The sequence below is a fragment of the Schistocerca nitens genome, chromosome 9, assembly GCF_023898315.1.
Source record: "Schistocerca nitens isolate TAMUIC-IGC-003100 chromosome 9, iqSchNite1.1, whole genome shotgun sequence".
NCBI lineage: Eukaryota > Metazoa > Arthropoda > Insecta > Orthoptera > Acrididae > Schistocerca > Schistocerca nitens.
The window spans coordinates 20,552,155-20,572,972 of NC_064622.1; the positions used below are offsets into that span (position 1 = coordinate 20,552,155).

Below are 20,818 nucleotides of genomic sequence, written 5' to 3' on the forward strand. Positions count from 1 at the left end.
TCCAAATGACAAAATGACAACTCAGATAACTACAGTGAACTACAAATCAAAAATTATGACTGATAAATAAATCATCACAACCTAAGTACCAACATGCAAAGCAAAAGTGCTATGCATTTATGCACCAACTTAATACTGTGAAAGAGCTTATGAGTGTTTGTCATAAAAACATTGCATACTACAGTGCAGCAGTATATTGTAAAGGAAATGTGTACATACATAACACGGAAAAAAATGTTGCCTATGAAAGCAAGGAGCAAATAAACAAATTTAAAAATTTTTGATGTTGCCTAAGTATGCATTCTGTATATATGAGGCATATCACCTTTGTTGACATTTGACGTAATGAGAAAACAACTTTTCTATGCGCTTTTCATGGAAAGATGCCGACAGTGAAGACAGCCACTGCTGAACATCGTTTTTTGCATCCTCGTCACAATCAAAAAAGCTTCCTCCGAAAGCACACTTAAAGTTGAATACCAAGTGGTAGCCACAAAGGGTTTAATGGAGGCTGTATGGCAGGTGGTCGAAATGCTCTCGGTCAAACCGTTGAATAAGGGTATGGGTGACACCAGAAAAATGGGGACTTGTGTTGTCACGAAGCAACACAGTGCTTGGCTGAGCATTCCATGTTTTTTTTGGCAGTGTCATACCACATTATCGGTTTCACCTCTGGGAAGCAAAAAAGCGCACGTGGTGTTTTTGTGCTGACAATGTTGTCTTGCATTTTTGTTTTTGGGGTATCATAGGTGCCTCCACTTCATTGATGGAATGTTTTGATACTGGACTGGCATAATAAACCCTAGTACTATCACTGGTTACAATTTTTTTTTAAGAATTCATCTCCCTCATCGCTGTATTGAGTAAGAAATGTCAAAACACTGCCAAGTTGCTTCGTTTTATGGACATCAATAAGCGTTTTTGGAATTCAATGGGAGTACAATTTGTGAACATTTCTTCAATCTCTGACAATCTCGTGCAAAACAGTTTTTGAAATTTATGGTAACTCGGCATTCTTGTTGTGAACTATGTGTTTTCACAAATTTTCTTGTACACTTTCTCTACCAAACTATCATTGACGACAGAAGGCCGCCCACTCAGTGCTTTCTCATCAGTATTGGTTCGTCCATCAGTGACTTGTCTTTCACACTTTCTCACCATTCCATCAGCCTTTGTATTTTCACCATAAGTATCTATTTGTTGACAACGAATATCAGCTGGCTTAGCATTCTTTGCATTCAAAAACTATATTGCAGAATGTACTTCACAATAGTCGGGCTCAGAGACTGTCTTAAACATTTTGAATGATCACCAATGAGTGTAAATGCAATACAATCTGGCTGTAATGGCATCAGTGTAAAGACAATGAACTGAAGAGATGAGTGTAAATGCGCGGAACAGTGACACTAGCACTGTGGGGGTGGTAGAACGAAATGGTAATCACTCTCCAGACACAACTCGTATATCTTTTCAGTGTGGTACTTGAAAATGGCCAAAGGCCGAAATCTTGATTCTACAATAGAATGCACAGATTATATAGGCAGACAGACAAGGAAACAGAGACACTTCATCTTCACCGCTACGTCCAATCCAGCGATGCAAACGTTGGATTGGGTTGAACATCAATGCCCCAGTGAGATGTGCCTCATCTTGTTGGAATCTGAAATTCGTGGAATCAGCAGTGAGTAGTGGAAACAGTGATAACAGCAACACATCGAGGTAAGAGGTAATTGTCACAGTCTTCTCACAGAAGAAAAATGGTCCATATGGCTTTGTCTGTGGGATAGAATAGAAAACATTAACCTTTGTTGAATCTTGTCGTGTTCTGCAATTTCATGAGGATATTCAGTGCCCCACATTCTCACATTGTGGTGATCGGCCTTTCCAGATAAAATGGGAGGCTGCTTCATTGCTGAATATCAGCTTGGGGCAAAATGTTCATGTAAAGTGGTTTCTGCATTGTGATGACAATTGAAAGCCATAATTTTCTGATTTTAGTTATTGCACAAGCTACAGACATTATGGTTTGAAATTTAACCACTGTTGAAAAATTTTCCCACAGTTGTTGCAGTATCCTAAGTTTGTGTATTGTGTGAACCATTGATTTTTTTGGACTGTGTATGAAACTTTCCCTTACCTTCTCTAACCAGTGCCCATAAATTGTCGATACCGACACGCAGTGCTCTGTTTACGTGGTGCTTTGGTTCTGTAATTCCTTCTGCATGTACACTGCACTGTTGTAACAGATAAACATCTCACATATTCCAACACAAAAAAATCTCTTTTTTGCATTGTCAACATTTTGTCAAGTCTTGCACTCATAACACCAGCTGGTGGACATAGTGCAAACTGAGTGAGTTCACTGCTCTGTTCGTGCATCAACCATATTTGTATGTGTCAAACAATGGAAAATCCACAATGGAATAATAACAATATTATGAAAATGATAGATATGATAGATTGCTACTCACCATACAGAGGAGTTGTTGAGTCACAGACAGGTACTACAAGAAGACTACTGAACAAAAGGCTTTCTTCTAGTGTAGAAAACGCACACACTTTCGTGGCGGCCACCAAGACCAGACTGTGAGCGACTGCACCTGATTTGAGAAGCAATCTGGGTGGTGGTGGTGGTTGTGGTGGTGGTGAGGGATAGCAGGATAGGAGTAGTGAAGGGTGTAGTGCTGTTTGTGGGAAAATACAGGAACTTGGTGGGAACAGTAATGCCACTAAGTGCAGTCAGGGGGTGGAAAAGGAGAAAAGTAGAGAACGGAGGGGACAGCATTTATTTAGCTGTCTTTTTGTTGTGCAAGTCTGCAACTCATCAGCTCCTCTATATGGTGAGTAGCAGTCTTTTGTCTTTGTAAGTGTTATACTTTGGAAAATATAGAACTTTGAAAACAAATGAATCATCTATAGTACCTCTGTATATGACACCTCATTTTTTATTGTCTGAGTGAATTGGGAGACGTGGTTTTCTGTGTCGCATCATTCCATTCTCTTGCACTGAGGAACTCAAACGTGCCAGTTGAAGATAAATTATGTTCAAAAATTTTTGACTGAGGAAGCAACATAGGATTGAAATTGTTGTCTGATGGCAATGCCTAGTATTGACAGTGTATACAATCAAATGTCGAGATCATTTCAAAATCAAAGAGTAATACACAGCAAATTGCAGCCACATTATATGGAAGTACATTTATCACTTTATGTGTGATGAGTAATAGCTATGCTATATCTTTAAGCATATCTAAGCTGTTCAGTCCTTGCCAATAATAAGTGAGATCTTGATGGGTAACAGTTTGACTTCACATTAACATGTAGTCAAATGTGCTGGGTAGGTGCTTGAAATAACAGTACAGGTTCTATAGATGCCTCACCCATCAGTCATAGTCTCTTACACGATTTTATGCATTGCTCGTGATTAGTCATAATTGATTTTTATCACTCTTTGAACTCATTGTCATGTTCTACTCCCATATGTTTAAGTAATTTATATCTGGATTAAATGTGGGAAGGTACAGAGGACTGCAACTGCGGTTGTTGTTTTACCAGCGATTGCTTATTGTATAGCATATATCGATGGAAGAAAATAAAGAAAAAAGGCTTCTCCTGTGGCATAAATTGTAAGCAACTTTGTCCCTGTTTCATTATAGCTCTGGTGTCCTTACTGAAATATTTATTTCTCTTGTGAATCAGTCATGAGAGAGAAACTTCAAAAAATAAAATATTTTGGGGTTATTTGAGAAGAAACTTTTTTACTTGTTTATTATCTTTCATGTTGTGAACAAATTGCAAGTTAGTAAACTGGTCAACTAATTCCAAATGTAGCAAGTATGTAGTCATCAGTATATGGATTGTTTCACGTCAGAGTTCAGTTAGTTTATTTGTTGTGAGCTTTTTATGTAATTAAGGCAGTTTTATACATACTTCGTTGAAATGTTATTGTAATTATTATTATCACCATCATTAGTTAATTTAAAGGCAAAGAATCAACTTGTTCTAATTGATATTATTGTGCGTGATTCAGTTATTTTAATTATATACCAAGTGTACTTCTAGTTGTAAATACCATTACAGGCAATGCATGGCTAGCTTGCATGACCTCGGATGTCTGATGTCTGTTATGGGTAACTACAATGATAACTGCAGGAAAGTATGGGCACATTTACATAACCATCTGAAATATGTTGTGTCCATTTGGAAGAAACAGGATGATGAAAAACGGCTTCGTGAGAAGGAGAAAGAAGCTCTTTATGTACACAAGTGAGTCACAATTTCCTTTAGCCTTATCTTTGTTTCTATTAACAACCTTTTATGTTTAACAAATTTGAAAAATATTGTGGTGCTGTTATTGTTATTATTGTAATATTCCTCTAGACATACACTGGACTACACGGTTATTAATCTCGGCAAGATTTCCTCTTTGTCCCGTGCTCTGTCATCTCGACACGACGACTGAGCGAGGTAGCGCAGTGATTAGCGCACTGGTAATGATTCAAATCCACGTCCAGCCATCTAGATTTATGTTTTCTGTGATTCCCCGTAATTGCTCCAGACGGGTGCCAGGATGGTTCCTTTGAAAGGCCACGGCTAATTTCCGTCGCCATACTCGAAACATTCCAAACTTGTTCTCCGTCTCTAATGACCTCGAAGTAGATGGGACGTTAAACTCTAATCTTCTTTTCTTTTCTCCTGGCAGAATAGTTGTTTTTAATTCCTGAGTCAATCTCACTCTAGTTTCTATACACACATTCACTGTTTTTAGTAACTGCAGAGAATCGGATGCTCTAATAAGCATCCTATACTGATCTCTGTTGTGAATGGTATTTTGGTCAGTTTTTTATTGCTCAAGATCTTTCCCAATAAATGTTGTCCACTTACTATCCCTCTAAGGACAGTAGTGATAATCCTTGAATTTTAGTCAAGAGAAACTAAAGTGATTGCCAGGCCATCAGGAAGACTTATTTCAGGATGTCTTTTCAACTTCCACCTTTGACAGTACTTTCACCGAAGTACTTAGATCATCTTGGTTGTCAGCTGTATGCATCAGTATTGCTCTTGCATGCTTCCTAATATTGTCTCTCCATCTTCCATCAGGCCATTGTCTCAGTGTTTCTTATCTCTTGGAATCCTTCTTCCATGTACCATCTAGTCTAACATTTAGATCTATATCTACATATATCAGTGTTTCTCCTTTCTTTTGCTGGCTTCAGTTTCAACACCAGATGGATCCACGAGTAGTGGAATGTAAAATTTTGACTCACTCATTGACCAGAACTTCATGGGATTTTCTAATAGATTTTTCAGCAGAATCTGACAATGATAACAGCTGTAGGCTTCACACGTGACCCTTCTTATGGATGCACCATTTGTTATTATATTTTGCTCTATCAGTTCATTTGCAGACATAGTATTCAGTATTACCTTAAGACCGGTTGTTTTTACCACCTATAACATACGCATAACCTTCCCATTTTATACTGGGCGGGTTGAAGTCACCCTCTGCTACTACCATATCCCTGGGGTAGTTTTGTGTTACCCAGTTTCGTTTATTTTTAAGTGATTCCAAGCACATTTCTGAATCTGATGATCAGTAGAGACATCTGATTATGAATCAAAGTCCACCAATCTTGTTTGCTCTTGTCTGTATTATTTTGCAGCTGAATTCATTTTGGACCCTGCTAGACCTAATGTTTCTGCTTGTCACCATAAACTCTTTTCATCCATTAGAGTTTTATATGTCTTTTGAACGTGTATTCCATGTGTTGTAAGAAATTTTCCTAGTCTCTACTTCCGATTTCAACCAACTCTCGGTTTCTATTAAGTAACGAAGGTGAGTACTTCGTATGAAAGATATGAGCTCTGGGTCTTTGCTGTGGATACTGTAGCAGTTCACAAGTGATATTTTGAGATTCTTACTCTCCTGATTTGCTGATTGGTCTGTTGAGATAATTGGTTTATCTGATGCTTGTTTTTCTATTGGATGTCTCAAAGATTCACTTAACACAAAAAGTACATAAATAAATAAAATAAAAATTTGCAATCCACACAACCTCTGCTGCTCAAGTGGCCATTTGTGGTACGTAGCGCCGAGTCTGACTTTACAAGTTTCCCCCGAGTAGTGCAAGTCGGAGGAATCTGTGGCCCGTCTCATCAAAAAACCTCTGTTTAGACCTATCGCTCAACTCCAATCCAGAGGACTTCAACCTTTTCTCGGAATGATGCTGCCAATAGACAACTGTGCTGAACTTCATGAGGGTAGCTAGCTTTCTTCACTATGTAAAAATGCACACTGTTCTGGAGATATCCATTAATAAAATATTTTCAGGTTTCAAGCCACATCAAGTGGTTTACAGTCCACGAACTTTCAGCAGAGATTTCCTCCTTTCCATTGGTTGACTGTTGTGTGAATGCAGTAGCCGCGCTTATATAGCCACACCGTCGCCAGTGACACCCCACACCATATATGACAATGTTTTGCTTGCGCGACCACCTTGCCGGCTTCAACTCCCCAATCACAGGATCCACTGTCTTTATTGATGGTGTTGTCAAATATTTTGATCTCTATTGCTTCATTCGTTATTCTGTCGGTCTGTTAATAATAGAAGTATTGTCGAATGCAATTCACTGTCCGTTTTCCAGTGTATGCTCTGCTACGGCTGATATTTTAGGACAGCATAGGTGAAAACACTTCTCACGTTCTGTATGGCGCTGTTCAATAGTGCGGACAGTCTGACTGACATAAAACTGTCCACACCCACACGGTATTTTGATTTTGTATACTCCAGGTATTCTGAGGTCTGTATTGTCTTTCACAGGCTTCATTAGTTGCCAGATGCACGGTAAAAATGCAATCTTCATTGTGTCTTCTTCGGAGGCTTTCTGCTGTTGTGGCTTGGATAAAACTGCTTGTGAAATTTGTCTTTTATTTTAACCATTTTCCTCAAAAACTTTACGTAAGTGGCTGATTTCCCTCTGCAGGTTTTCGGTGTCTGGGACAGTTACAGCTCGATATACCGAGGTCCTCAGAACAGACCGTTTTTCTGCTTTGTGCTGGTAGCTGGTGGCATACCGATACCAATCTGTGTGGGTAGGCATGCAGTAAATGCTATAACCGAGGCATCCATTGGGTTTACAGTGGACAAGAACGTCCAGCAATGGCAAGGAACTGTCCTGTGCTTCCATCGTGAACTTTATGTGGTCGTGTGTGTTGCTGATGTGTACTAGGAGCCCTTCTAGCTTTTCATGCCCACGAGGCCATATGATGAAGGTATTGTCGGCTTGATAAAAGCGCCTAGGCTCTGCAGGAGCCGTGTCCAAGGTGATGTCCTCAAAATGCTCCATAAAGAGGTTGGCTACAACTGGGGCTAATGAGCTCCCAATCACAATGCTGACCGTCTGGTTGGAGTATTCTCCACCGTGTAAAAACAAGACGACTTGAGGGTATGCTTAAATAAATCTGCAGTGGTGTCATCAAAGAGCTGGGACAGCAGGTCTATAGAGTCTGTGATGGGTACACATGTGAATAGGGAAACCACATCAAAGGTAATCACAATATCCCTGTCACCGAGGTGTTGACATTTAATTCTATCGATGAAGTCCACCGTATTTTTTATATGGTGCATGCGATGTCAAATAAACATCAAGAGGAAGCTGGCCAAATGCTTTACAAATCTAGAGATTGGTGGTCCGTTGGTCCTCACTATAGGCTTTAAAGTTGTACCCTTCTTATGCACCTTTGGCAGACCATAGAATGTGGGTAGTCTCATGTCAGTGCCGGAGGGAGGAGGTTTTTAATAACTCTCTCTTCCAGCGAGGACAGTTTGAGAAGCCCCCAAGTATTCCTCACTATTCTGGATATTGGGTCGTGAGAGAATTTTTGGTACGTGTCTTCCTCCAACGTCTGTTGGATTTTGGTGTTACAGTCGGCTCATTCCATTAGGACGGCGGCATTTCCCCTGTCAGCTAGCAGGACGATGACGATAGGATCATTGCAAAGAGAACGGAGGCCATTGCATTCAGCTCTAGTCGTGTTTGGTGCTGACAGCTTGAATTTTAAAAGAATGTGACTCATTTCTCTATAAATTTGTTCTGCAGTTTCACTGGAAAACTTGAGAGCAAAAGGGATATTTCGGGGTGAAGCCACCCAGATTACAAACATTGCCCTGTTTTATTAATGTCTTCAAACAGTGAAAACTCCAGGTAGGAATATCAACAATGTAGGAAAAGATAATTGATACTTACCGTGAAATGTCTTATTTACAGTTGTTAATGTCTTCACTGTGCCTGCCAGTCTCTGGAAAGAACTGAGAGGCAGGCAAAAGACATCTTTGCCCTCGCGTAATGTTTAGAAGTTATTAATATAACATCAAGAAAGTATCAAATAGCATGTTATTTGATGGTGTAGGTGCTTATTCCAAATATTTCAGCTTGATTGAAGTCTTACGGGAACTTGAAAAAATGTATGGTGAAAATCCCATTTTCTTCATATTGATAACAGAATTTCCTGGTGAATAACAGAGAAACAGAACAAAGAGAAGGATCTCAAAAATGAATCTAACCAAATAAAGACAAAAAATGGAACTTGCCAGATGACAGCTGACATATAGATGTGCAGAACCTGAGAAAAAGCTTATTTTAATAATAGCCCTCCCTCAATGTAGTGCAAGAGTGGAAAATGCCAATAGAAATAATAATCTCCAAGAACTATGCAGTACTGTCATCCAAGATCCTTGATTGCTGGGTTCCCTCTTGTCCTTTCCTGCTCTCTCTTCTGTATCCCATGGTTCAGAGAGACTTTCACACAGACTCCTTCAGTAGTCCTTCTTTTTGAAAAATCTTTCCGTTGCTAATGGTAAATATCCCACTGCAAATGAAAGTATTTTAATGTATCCCTTTAATTATTGTACTTTCATAATAAAAAGAAGTTGAGCCTACAAAAGTGAGTTGATGCAATTTTGATGTCTTTTTTCAGTTATATATTTATTTATTTATTTATATGTTGTGACAGGAGTACTGTATCAGAAGAACAACAAAATGAAGAGGAGCTAAATAAACTCTTTCCAGTGTGGAGCACTCAAGACTTTTCAGAATTCCAGCCACAAAGCCTTGAACAAAGCAGGCCAGTTTCATATAGCCTGGCATCAAAGGATTCACAGCAGACAAATCCTTTATTAACGGAAGATGATTTCTACTCAGTAGTAAAGTTACATGGTTCTCTTGTAAGAGCCTTCAGTCACTCATTGTGGCTTCAAGGATCAGCCAAACAGTACACACCTGATTTTTCAAAGGCATTACTCCTCAGGTCTGGCTTCTACATTAATTCATTAGATAATAACATTACATATCTGGTTCCTCTTGGCCTCGCCCCTCCGCCCTCACGGTCATCCCTTTCATTCAGTTCAACCTCCATACTTCCTCTCCCTCAAGTTCATCCCATCTCTCACTTCCCTCCCCCCCCCCCCCTCCCTCTCACTTTCCTGCCTCTTTTCTCACTCCCTTGCCCTACATTTTAAGCACAATCTTTTCTAATTCATACCTTGTCCTGTTTCATTCTCTGTCTTGCTTTCACACTTCCCATCTCTCACTGCACAGCTCTCTCGCTCTCGCTCTCTCTCTCTCTCTCTCTCTCTCTCTCTCTCTCTCTCTCTCTCTCTCTCTCTCTCTCGACCGAGCGAGGTGGCGCAGTGGTAAGACACTGGACTCGCATTCGGGAGGACGACGGTTCAATCCCACGTCCGGCCATCCTGATTTAGGTTTTCCGTGATTTCCCTAAATCACTCCAGGCAAATGCCGGGATGGTTCCTCTGAAAGGGCACGGCCGACTTCCTTTCCCATCCTTCCCTAATCCGATGAGACCGATGACCACGCTGTCTGGTCTCCTTCCCCAAAACCAACCAACCAACCAACCAACCATCTCTCTCTCTCTCCCTCTCCCTCCCCCCACCCCCCATTCCTTCCATCAGTAATTCTCTCTCTCTCTCTCTCTCTCTCTCTCTCCCTCCCCCCTCCTTCTCTCTTCCCCCCCACTCCTTCCATCAGTAATTCTTCTACATATTTTCATCACATGTATGTAAGACGTAAAGTAATATTTGAAATAGAATGAAATCAGTAATTAATTTCTTCTGACAAAAACTGTTTTTTGTTTTGAAATGTTCAGCAGTTTGTGATCTGCGTCTCTGTAAACACTAGGTTATCAATTTTGAGTAAAATTGGACGAAGTATTAGGATTTGTCTCACATTTTTAAGTATTTTTAAGTTTCTGTCTTAAATTAATGTTGCATCAAGGTGTAATATTGCACTGTCATAAATTTAATATTTTCATAAAAAATTTCAGTTGATTCAAGTAACAGAAAGTGAGATAAATGTAGTTTAAGCCACAAAGAGACACACTCCTAAATCTTTGAAAAGTTCTTTTCTAATGGATGAAATCAATTGATAACCTGTAGAACCAACAAGTAGGTTTCACTTTTTAAAGGGTTGTTATAATTAAACTTTTGCTACTTGAGAGGACCCCTATGATACTTCTAAGAACATGTAGAGATACTTGTAAGAACATGTAGAATAGAAATAACAAGTAAATCAAAGAAAGAAGCACATTTTAATTTCTACGCGGGAGGATAACAGGTGTTAATTGCATGATTTCTGGCCGTGATGCTGCATGAAGAACAGGGTTTATCACAAGGGAGAAGTTGGCAAGTAATTTGAATTTTGTACAGATGCTGTTTTACAGTTATTCACAACACTTTTCAAACAGTGGGCTGTGGAATGTTCAGCTGACGTGACACAGCTTATGCACGGCTTGGAGATTGCACATTGTATCCAGTATTCTTAGCCATGGCAACAGTAATTTCTTCAACAATCTGTGGCACACTTGCCCACTGGCCTCTCCCAGGAGCAATTCCCAAATCACCAGTTAATTCCAACTTCTTAATCGTGTTCTTCAAATGTGGTGCAGAAAGAGGACCCATCCGTAATCTTTAAATGTGTTTCTATTCACAAAGAGCAACAATACTATTTCCTTTTTTGGTAAAACAGCTTTATGAGTAAAGCCGTGCTCACCTTGTCCAGACTCTTGTCGATTCTCTGCAACAGTAATAGGAACCGATGCTCGTTTCAACGCTACGTCACCATCCCAGCAATGGCACTGCAAGTCGTGAGACTAATGCTATTAGAAATTCAAATCCTGCAGCACACAGTCTGAATATCATTACTATAAAATTGGGTACCTTATAGTAAATAGTTTTCCATCCACACTGGCTCAGATAGTGAAAGTTTAATTATAACCACCGTGTGCTTTCATGTTCTGCTTTAAACTGAGTTTTTTGTATTTTCATATTAGAACTGATTTCTTTTAAGAAAGTATATATCTCATCTGTTAACATTAACTTAACTATCACTGAAAGCAATTGTCAAATATCATCAGAGAGATTTAAATGAATATCTCTTATTTTAGCAATAAATTAAGTGTTCTCCACCACACACTGCAATTTGTTTTGCAGAGTGTAGCTGTAGCTATAGCAAAAAGGCCTCCAATGCTTTCTTGTTGGTCCTGATGTACTCTTCCCAAATAATAAAGTTGTGTGTTTTCGTATCAGTGTGTGCACATTGCTGTCATTGACACTGCAGACAGTATTGTGTTTCCTAATGATGTCTAGAGACGATTTCACTGTAGAATAAGTGATCATTCCTCCATCCATTAATGTCATTTGTATTTTAGGTCAAGTAATGTCACCTTGTCCACCTGGCTAACCGCGTGGTCTTACGTGCCGCTTCCCTAGCGGGAAGGTATGCTGGTCCTCGGCGTGAATCTGCGCGGCAGATCAGTGTCGAGGTCCGGTGTACTGGCCAGCCTGTGGATGGTTTTTTAGGCGGTTTTGCATCTGCCTCGGCAAATGCGGGCTGGTTCCCCTTATTCTGCCTCAGTTACACTCACGTATGCGTACACCATAAGTACTCTACCACCCAAACGTTTGGGGTTACACTCGTCTGGTGTGAGATGATCCCGCAGGTGTGCACTGGGGGTTGAACTACACAATAACCCTGTGTTCGTTGTGGGGTGCCGGTGGGGTGAGTGGACTGCTGTAGCCTATTGTGGGGTTGTGAACCACTGAGGGCTACAGTGGGACGAAGTCTCTCCGTCGTTTCTAGGTCCTCGGTTTAATACACAATACACAATGTCACCTCTGTTATCAGTGTTCAGTTAGTGAGCAACTATTTCTCCTACCTCAGGGAGCACCAAGAAAAGTTATTCTTCTGTGTTGTAGTCAGATGTGATTCATTATAATATCTCAACTATTTTTTTGCTCTTCTTTGAACTGAGGGGTCCTGCCATGAACATAAAGTTTCATTTCATCACTATGAAACAATGGAAAGTCCAGGTTAGAATATCAGCAGTTATGAAAATGATAGAGTTCTACTCACTGTCAAGATGACACACTGAGTTGTAGACAGGCACAATGAAAAGACTGTTGCACACTAAGATTTCACCCAAAGCCCACTTCAGAAAAGAAAGGAAACACACACAAATTCACATAAGCAGGAACACTTCATGTGCACATCACCACTATCTGCAGCTGCTTTAGCCAAACTCCAACTGTTGGGTAGAACGAAAGTAGCAATCTGGATTGGGACAGGGAAGGGGGTGAGGGGTAGCAGAGTACAGTTGGTGGGATGGGGGGGGGGGAGGGAGGAGAGTGCTGTCTGGTGGAGTGTGGAGGGACTACTGTGGAATGCGGTAGGACAATGCTCGGGCAGTGCAGCACGGCGGGGGGAGGGGGACAGTTGGTGTTTAGCAGGAAAGGAGAGAAACAGAGAGGGGAAATGACTGGTGGGTGTGTTGGGAGAGACTGAGCACAGAGAGGGTGAGGGAATGTGAATTGGGAGTTGGTTATAGGACATAGGGGGGCAGAAACTGTTGGGCAGAGGGTGTGGGGACAAGAAATTATCTTAGTTTGAGGCTGGGATAACTTCAGGGGCGGAAAGCGTGTTGTAAGTCAACAGCTTATCTGAACTGTGTGGGTGAGAGCTATCCTTACAACACATTCCTTGCTCCTGAAACTATCCCGGCCCCATCCTACGATAACCTTCTGTCCCCACTCCCTCCGCCCAACAGTTTGTGCCCCCTATGTCCTATAACCAACTCCCAATTCACATTCCCTCACCCTCTCCTTGCTCAGCCTCTCCCAATGCACCCACCAGTTGTTTCCCCTCTCTGCTTCTCTCTTTTCTGCCCCTTTTTGACACCGACCACTCCCCCCTTTCCCTACACCACCCGAGCCTTGACCTGCCGCATTCTGCAGTAGTACCTGCACACCCCGCCTGACAGCTCTGTTCTCTCCCCCCATCCGCACTCTGCTACCCTACCTTCCCCTTCCCTCCCCCCTCTCCCCCCTCAGGCGCACATGACTGACAACTCCAGCATCTCAGGCATCTCTGACCCAAGATGCTGAGTTTGAGGTCATGTGTGCCTGAAGTGTCCTTCCTTTTGTGCGTGTGTGTGTGGGGGGGGGGGGGGGGGGGAGTGGACGGCCGTGCGTGCGTTTCTCTTTTACTGACAAAGGCTGTGGCTGAAAGATATATGTGAGTGACTTCTGATTGTGCCTGTCTGCAACTTAATGTGTCTTCTTTACGGTAAGTGGCAGTCTGTCTTTTCCTAAATTGATGATACCCAAGTTGTTGATATAGACTAGTGACAGTTATTGAAAATGGATTTTTAACAAACATTGTTTCCTCTTCCTCCCACACATAAAAAAAACTGAAGAAGCATTTTTTAGGGACTTTGCACTCGAATTTATCTCCCTCACCAAATGTAATTATTTTGATTTTCTGACAATAGATGCGTGCATATATTCCAGTACTAAAGGAAATTAATCTGTAGTGTCTTTTTAAATGTATGTTGTGTATGCTCTAGTTTTTTGTGTAGAGTTAACACATAGAGGTCATGAAAGTGGATAAAATATTAAACCAAACAATGGAAAGTTCAGGATGGAATGTAACAATATTATGAAAAGGAAAATTGCTGCTCACCATATAGCAAAGATGCTGAGTCGCAGATAGGCTCAACAAAAAGACTGTCACAAATAAAGCTTTTGGCCATTAAGGCTTTCGTCAACAATTGATAAAAACACACACACACACACGCTCTTAAACGCTACTGACACACACAACTGCAGTTGTTTGTGTGAGATGTGTTTGCGTTTGCGCGTGTGCGCACGCGCACCTGTGTGTGTGTCTGTGTGTGTGTGTGTGTGTGTGTGTGTGTGTCGGTCATCTATTATTTACGAAGGCCTTACTGGCCAAAAGCTTTATTTGTAACAGTCTTTTTGTTGTGCCTATTTGTGATTCAGTACCGCAGCTATATGGTGAGAAGCAGCTTTTCTTTTCATAATATTGAATTAAACATTACTTTTTTCCAACACTTATATCTGGCTTATAAATGCACAAAATGTGGCATTCATTCCTGAAATTCAATTAATTGCCTTATCACCAATAACTGCTTAGATAACTGAATTTATTTGCTGAAGTTCTGCATGGCTGTAAGTAATTAAAAGAACTTTCAGTGTATAATAATGTATACTGCCATTGCCACAACTTATTTTGAAATTATTTTTTGTAGCAACATGCAGTATTGTTGGGGGGCGGGGGGGGGGGGAGATTTTTTTTTCCCGTAAAATGGCTTCAATACAGAAAAAACATGTAGTTCCTTTTTCCAGTGATTTGTATATTGTAACTAATATGTTTTATTCCAGAGATGAAAATGCAAAAATATTTAACAAAAAGCAATTTTCTTTTTCATACAAATACAGGTATGAACACATGCATGAAGACATTCCAAATATTCTTCAGTCACAGGACAGCTTTGTTGACAGTAAACTAATTGCAAGTCTTCTGGTGCTAGTGACAACAGAGTCACACAGAGAAAGAGTTGAAAAAATTGATTTCTACCAAACGGGGCAAATCGAGGAGACTGCACGATGCCTTCCTGTGCTGAGGGGAATTCGAAGTGATATTTGTAAGCTCTTAGAGCAGTTCCCAAATTTTCCTACATTGAGTCAGGTTGGTATTAGATTAAATGAAAGACAGATTAATAAATTGTTGCTAACCAATTCTCTCTCACCAAACTCGGAAAAGGTAAACTACCTGTGGTTCAGACTTGTAAAAGATTTTCTCCCATTGTATGCCATATCTAAAATATGAAGATAAACAGATAGAAGTGAATGTCAGTGTTAAATTCTTCCAATTACAACTTGTTAATAAATTCAGTTGGGAGCATACCACAGAACTACTGATGCACCAAAATAAACTTTTATTTTCAAGCTCATCAATCCAATGTAAAGTTGTCCAAGTCCTAAGAATAACTTGAATTATTTTACATGTGAACTCAAAAATATCCTTCAGAGGCCTGTTAAAAGGACTTGGGATAGTAACTACTGCATCCCAGCATATTTGTTCCTTAAGGAAATTTGATATGTTTTTCAGACCAACACGTCAATCCATGGAATCAAGTCTAGAAATAAGAATAATCTCCGTAAAGATGTACAGTGACTTACTTTGGTCCAAAAATGTGTCTTATTATTCAAAAGCACACATTTTCAGTAATGTGGCAGCAACATAAAGTTTAGCTACTGATCAAGTTCAGTTTTGAGGAGTGCAGCGGATTTATTGGTGGCCAACTCCTGCTACTCCATTGATGAATTTTGTTGTAGAACCAGTTATTAATAATATCAAATAATGTGAATGTTATGTAAAATCTGACTTCCGCACAATGCAGTACAGTAATGTGATACATGTTAACAAATGTTGTAAACTGATTTTGTTCAGTGATGCTGGGCTACAATATCTCAAGAATTATCTTGTGCACTTTGATGTATATACATAATTTAGAAGCAAAGTTAAACTCTCTATGAATAATAGAGGCAATGTGTCATCGACAGGCATATACACAAGACTCAAAACTTTTCTAGCTATTGCAATAAGTACTTTTCCTGAGCTAGAGTACACCACACACACACACACACACACACACACACACACACACACACACACAAGTGAGGTGTTTTGTCAAGTGCAATGATGAGCGGAGAAAAGAGTCATGAAGCAAGAGTGAGGCTTGGGGTAGTGTGGCTGATGGCTGGGAGGGAGGATGCAGTTATCTGGTACATGAATGTGACATTGACACGCGCTGGTGAGTTTGTGCAGGCCATGATGATGATGATGATGATGATGATGATGATGATGACAGTGACTTAGATGGGTAGATCGGGATGGAGTATCGGAACAGAGGGAGAGAAAACTGCAGGGAAGCAGAACTAATGAAGTTATGGTCCTGGCATGTGGTGGAAATTGATTGACATGTAATGTCCAGTGTAACTTATATCTCCTTTACATTCATTCTTGACCATTGAGCCTGTATACGCTTGTCAGAGTTATAATCCACCTGTTCTTGTATCGAGATTAACAGGGTCTATATGCCACAGGACAACAAGAAAATCCGGGAAAAATGTGGGAATTTTTTCATCAGGGAAGAACCCAGCAACTTTGCAGAATTTCAGTAATTTTTCATTGTTTTAGTTTTAAGTTGAATTTCGGTAATTTTAGCTGGTAAGAACTGATACCGTAAAAAGAATTTTACTGTAGCCTGCTACTGCAGATGTAAAACATGAGAGAACAACACTGGAATAAACATTAGTTGCAAAGAAAATGCACCATTTACAAAAAGAAAAAAAAGGGTCAAAGGCTTTATGATGAAAACTATGCAATACTTCCTAACAACAAACTGCTTTCGAAGAGTGTGACATCACAAGTGTTTACATTTCTAACAGGTCATGGGAAAATATTGTGAATGATGGTTTAAGAAGCATTATCTCAAAGTAAATTTCCTTTTATGCTGGATGAATCATGTTACGTGTGAGAATGAGCAACTAATTTCTGAAGTTGTGGAACATTTGACTCTCATTCAAAACTTAGCACTTTGAGGACCAGCCACTTCGAGGAATGTCAGACCCTGCAGACCAGCCATTTAAGCCATTACTTAAAATTTTACCAATACATTTTTGTTTGATATATCTTAAAGGGTAACATATGCTAAAAAATAATAAGCTTAAAGATTAGTTTTTCATATTTATTTAGTTCTTTCACAGATTACAAATTGTGCAATAATGATTGCAAAAAGTATAGGTTGGAATGCTTGACAGAACATGTTAATATTCGGGGCACAATAGTGAAATTTATAATCATACTTGTCCAAAATATTTAGCTGCTGCATTTTAAGCTGTGCTCTTAGGATCCTGCCTAACCATCACGTGGGGAAAAACAGTAAGAAACTTTTGACTACCAATATTATATGTGAAAGCTTAGCTTTTCCTATTTGTTTGTCTGCACCACTGAACAGTGTTGTTTCTATTGGCTAACTGCATCACTTGTCCTATGCTCTGAATATCTGCTGTCATTGGCTGGAAAGATCATGACATGAGCTGTGATTAGCAGACAAAAGCACATTACAATGTTGACTTCAGTGCATCGGAAGCTACTGTGCTGTATTGGATGGAATTCATATTTATACTTTCATAATACCAAAATATGCAGTGTAATTTTAGCGTGCATTAAAGATCTTTCCAAAACACTTTTTTTTTTTTTTGCTGGATGTCACTTCCTAAAATGCCAGGAAGTTGTACATTGTTGTCTAAAAACTTTACCATTCAAGGGATTGATAAATTGTACAGCTCTGAGGGAACGTACATTGTCATGTAACACAGAAAAAGTGTACTTTCACCCGCCAGGGTATACTGTATCTTAATCCGGAAAGAAAGTAGTGTCACCCGGGAAAAATTGTATTTTTAACTTGGAAATACGGAATTTATTTATTCGTATCTCTTTTTTTTCTGCGTATACACCCTGGATTAAGAAGTTTTACATCACATTTCTACCAAACGGTTTGCAAAATATCAGTTGAATTAACAACTTTTGTACAGTCTTCACCAAACATATCTTTCTTACACTGATCAGCCTTCTTTGTTCAAATGCTTCGAATTAGAATGAATCGCAAAGATCGTTTGTAACGTATTTCCTTAACTAATGCCCATTGTTCATATACACTTGTGCTTTGTGTCTCTGCTTATCTCCAAGGCAGACTTTAATCTCTGCATCTGAGCTGGTACTTCCTCTCTCAAAGTAGCTGCAATTGCCGTCCCAAGTTAAAGACCTCCGTCACACCTCAACATAGACCACCACACACAAATAAAAACAACCCCTCACACAGTATTTGTACCTTTACATTTGATATCTTATTTTGTAACTTTTAGTTGCGAGTATCGTTCATCGGGAAGTAGACGTAGGGACAATCATCGCTCCTCTGTAGTGGTATGTGTCACTCAGCATGGAGTGTGGGGCAGCCAGCAAAGTTTTCAGTCTTGTTTGTTAGCATGTCTATGAGTTGTTGCCTCTACTATTCTGGAGCTCATCCAAGATCATCCTGCAGACACTTATTTAAAGAGCTAGGGATCTTCACTGTAGCCTCTCAATATATATATTCATGAATTCAAAAGTAATAGCAGTGTACATGGCTACAACACTAGGAGAAAGGATGATCTTTACTACTCAAGGCTAAATCTAACTTTGGCTCAGAAGGGGGTAAATTATGCTGCTACAAAAGTCTTTGCTCACTTACCTAATAACATCAAAAGTCTGACAGATAGCCACATAGCTTTTAAAAGGAAATGAAAAGAATTTCTTAATGGCAACTCCCTCTACTCATCAGATGAATTTTTGGATATAGTAAGTGGGTAATTCCCCCCCCCCCCCCCGCCCCACAAAAAATAATAATAATAATAATTAAATATCATGTAATATTTTGTGTACTGTAATATCTTGTATAGACACATTTTATTAACCTGACATCTTCCGCATCATTACGAAGTGTCATATTCATGATCTATGGAACAAGTACCAATCTAATCTAATCTATACTCCTAAATTATTTACATTCTGCCAGAACTTTCTATATCAGGGTGCATAAGTTTGTGTGTTTGTAGTAAGTTTGATTTTGCTCCATAAATGAAAATCTGTTGATTCGCCCCTCCCCCCCTCTCTCTGTCCCTCTCTCCCTCCCCCCAACTCTCCCCTCTCTCCCTCTCCCCCTCTCCCTCCCCCTCGCCCCCTCTCTCCCTCCCCCCATCTCCCCCTCCCCCCATCTCCCCCTCCCCCCATCTCCCCCTCCCCACATCTCCCCCTCCATCTCCCCCTCCCCCATCTCCCCCTCCCCCCGTCTCCCCCTCCCCCATCTCCCCCTCCCCCCATCTCCCCCTCCCCCCATCTCCCCCTCCCCCCATCTCTCCCTCCCCCCATCTCCCCCTCCCCCCATCTCCCCCTCCCCCCATCTCTCCCTCCCCCCATCTCTCCCTCCCCCCATCTCTCCCTCCCCCCATCTCTCCCTCCCCCCATCTCTCCCTCCCCCCATCTCTCCCTCCCCCCATCTCTCCCTCCCCCCATCTCTCCCTCCCCCCATCTCCCCCTCCCCCCACCTCCCCCTCCCTCCCCCCATCTCTCCCTCCCTCCCCCCATCTCTCCCTCCCTCCCCCCATCTCTCCCTCCCTCCCCCCATCTCTCCCTCCCTCCCCCCATCTCTCCCTCCCTCCCTCCCTCCCCCATCTCTCCCTCCCCCATCTCTCCCTCCCCCATCTCTCCCTCCCCCATCTCTCCCTGTCCCTCTCTCCCTCCCCCACTCCCCAACTCCCCACCCATTTTAGTTCCATGAGGACTATTTCACTTAGTATCTTAGGCAGGGTAGTAGCTAATCTCCTTTTATGAAATGCATGTAATCCATTCCAGTTTGACATGTTTTACTTCCTTGAGAAAGCCCTCACTATGGATGCATGGAATATAAAGTATATCGGACCTACCAGAATCTCATAAAGTCTGTTGGTGGCGTGTTTTTAAGTATTTTGTTCACAGTCTGTTATAAGTTATCTGTGAAAATGTAGTGTGCATCTCCAGAGTGTCATTCTTGAGCTACATTTCACTCTGGTATTGGCAGGAAGGTATCCTCATAAGAAGGACTCAGCTGATTTCAGGATGTTACTTGTTTGTGATGATTAAAACATTTATGTACCTATAAGGAATATGATTTCAAAATTTACTTATCTACCCATAGCAGATCATAAAACTATAAAAATGGTTGCTTCTTCCTCTTAGCCTGTCTTGTTGATGTGAAGTCTTAAGAATTAAGCATGATTTATATGTTGTCTCATTATGCACACAGATTTTAGTGAATCATTTGTGTTCAAGCCAGTACTAATAAAACAAAACTACATGGTTCCAGAGACATTTTCAAGGCTCAAACATTTATGATGTATGTAAACGCAGACTGAAGTGACAAGTGAAAATTTGTCCCAAGACCAGGATTGGAACCTGCATATCCTGCTGGAGACCCAGGTTCATATCCCGGCCTTGGTACAGATTTTCACTTGTCACTTCAGTCTGCATGTATACATCACCGTCTCTAATAAATCAACTACCTGATAGTTTATTGTTCTTAATTATGTATTTTAATAAAGAACTGTTTCAAAATTTCCCAGATGCTCATTGTGGTGGATCGAATATTAGGATTTCCTGTCTCAAGCCCACTACCACGCTTTCTCACGGGGCTGGAACTTTTGCTGAGTAAGTTTGAGGAATGGGAACAGAATGCTCACCAAGGAGTTAGTCTGCTGGAACACCGTGCTGCTCTGACACAGCTGATTTTCGACTGGAGGCGGAAGGAACTGGACTGCTGGAAATCGGCATTCGATGCTGCTTTGACCAGGTAACTGGAAGGGAA

General features: G+C 40.7%; 1 protein-coding gene across 1 annotated transcript in view; it reads left to right on the plus strand.

The window, feature by feature from the left end:
* Nucleotides 1-20,818, plus strand: part of LOC126203236 (midasin-like) — a 236,520-nt gene that overhangs the window by 74,232 nt on the left and 141,470 nt on the right. The window contains exons 13-16 of the mRNA XM_049937482.1: nt 4,081-4,266; nt 9,014-9,307; nt 14,811-15,060; nt 20,577-20,803. Coding sequence (XP_049793439.1) covers nt 4,081-4,266; nt 9,014-9,307; nt 14,811-15,060; nt 20,577-20,803 — 957 coding nt within the window. The remainder of the gene's footprint in view (nt 1-4,080; nt 4,267-9,013; nt 9,308-14,810; nt 15,061-20,576; nt 20,804-20,818) is intronic.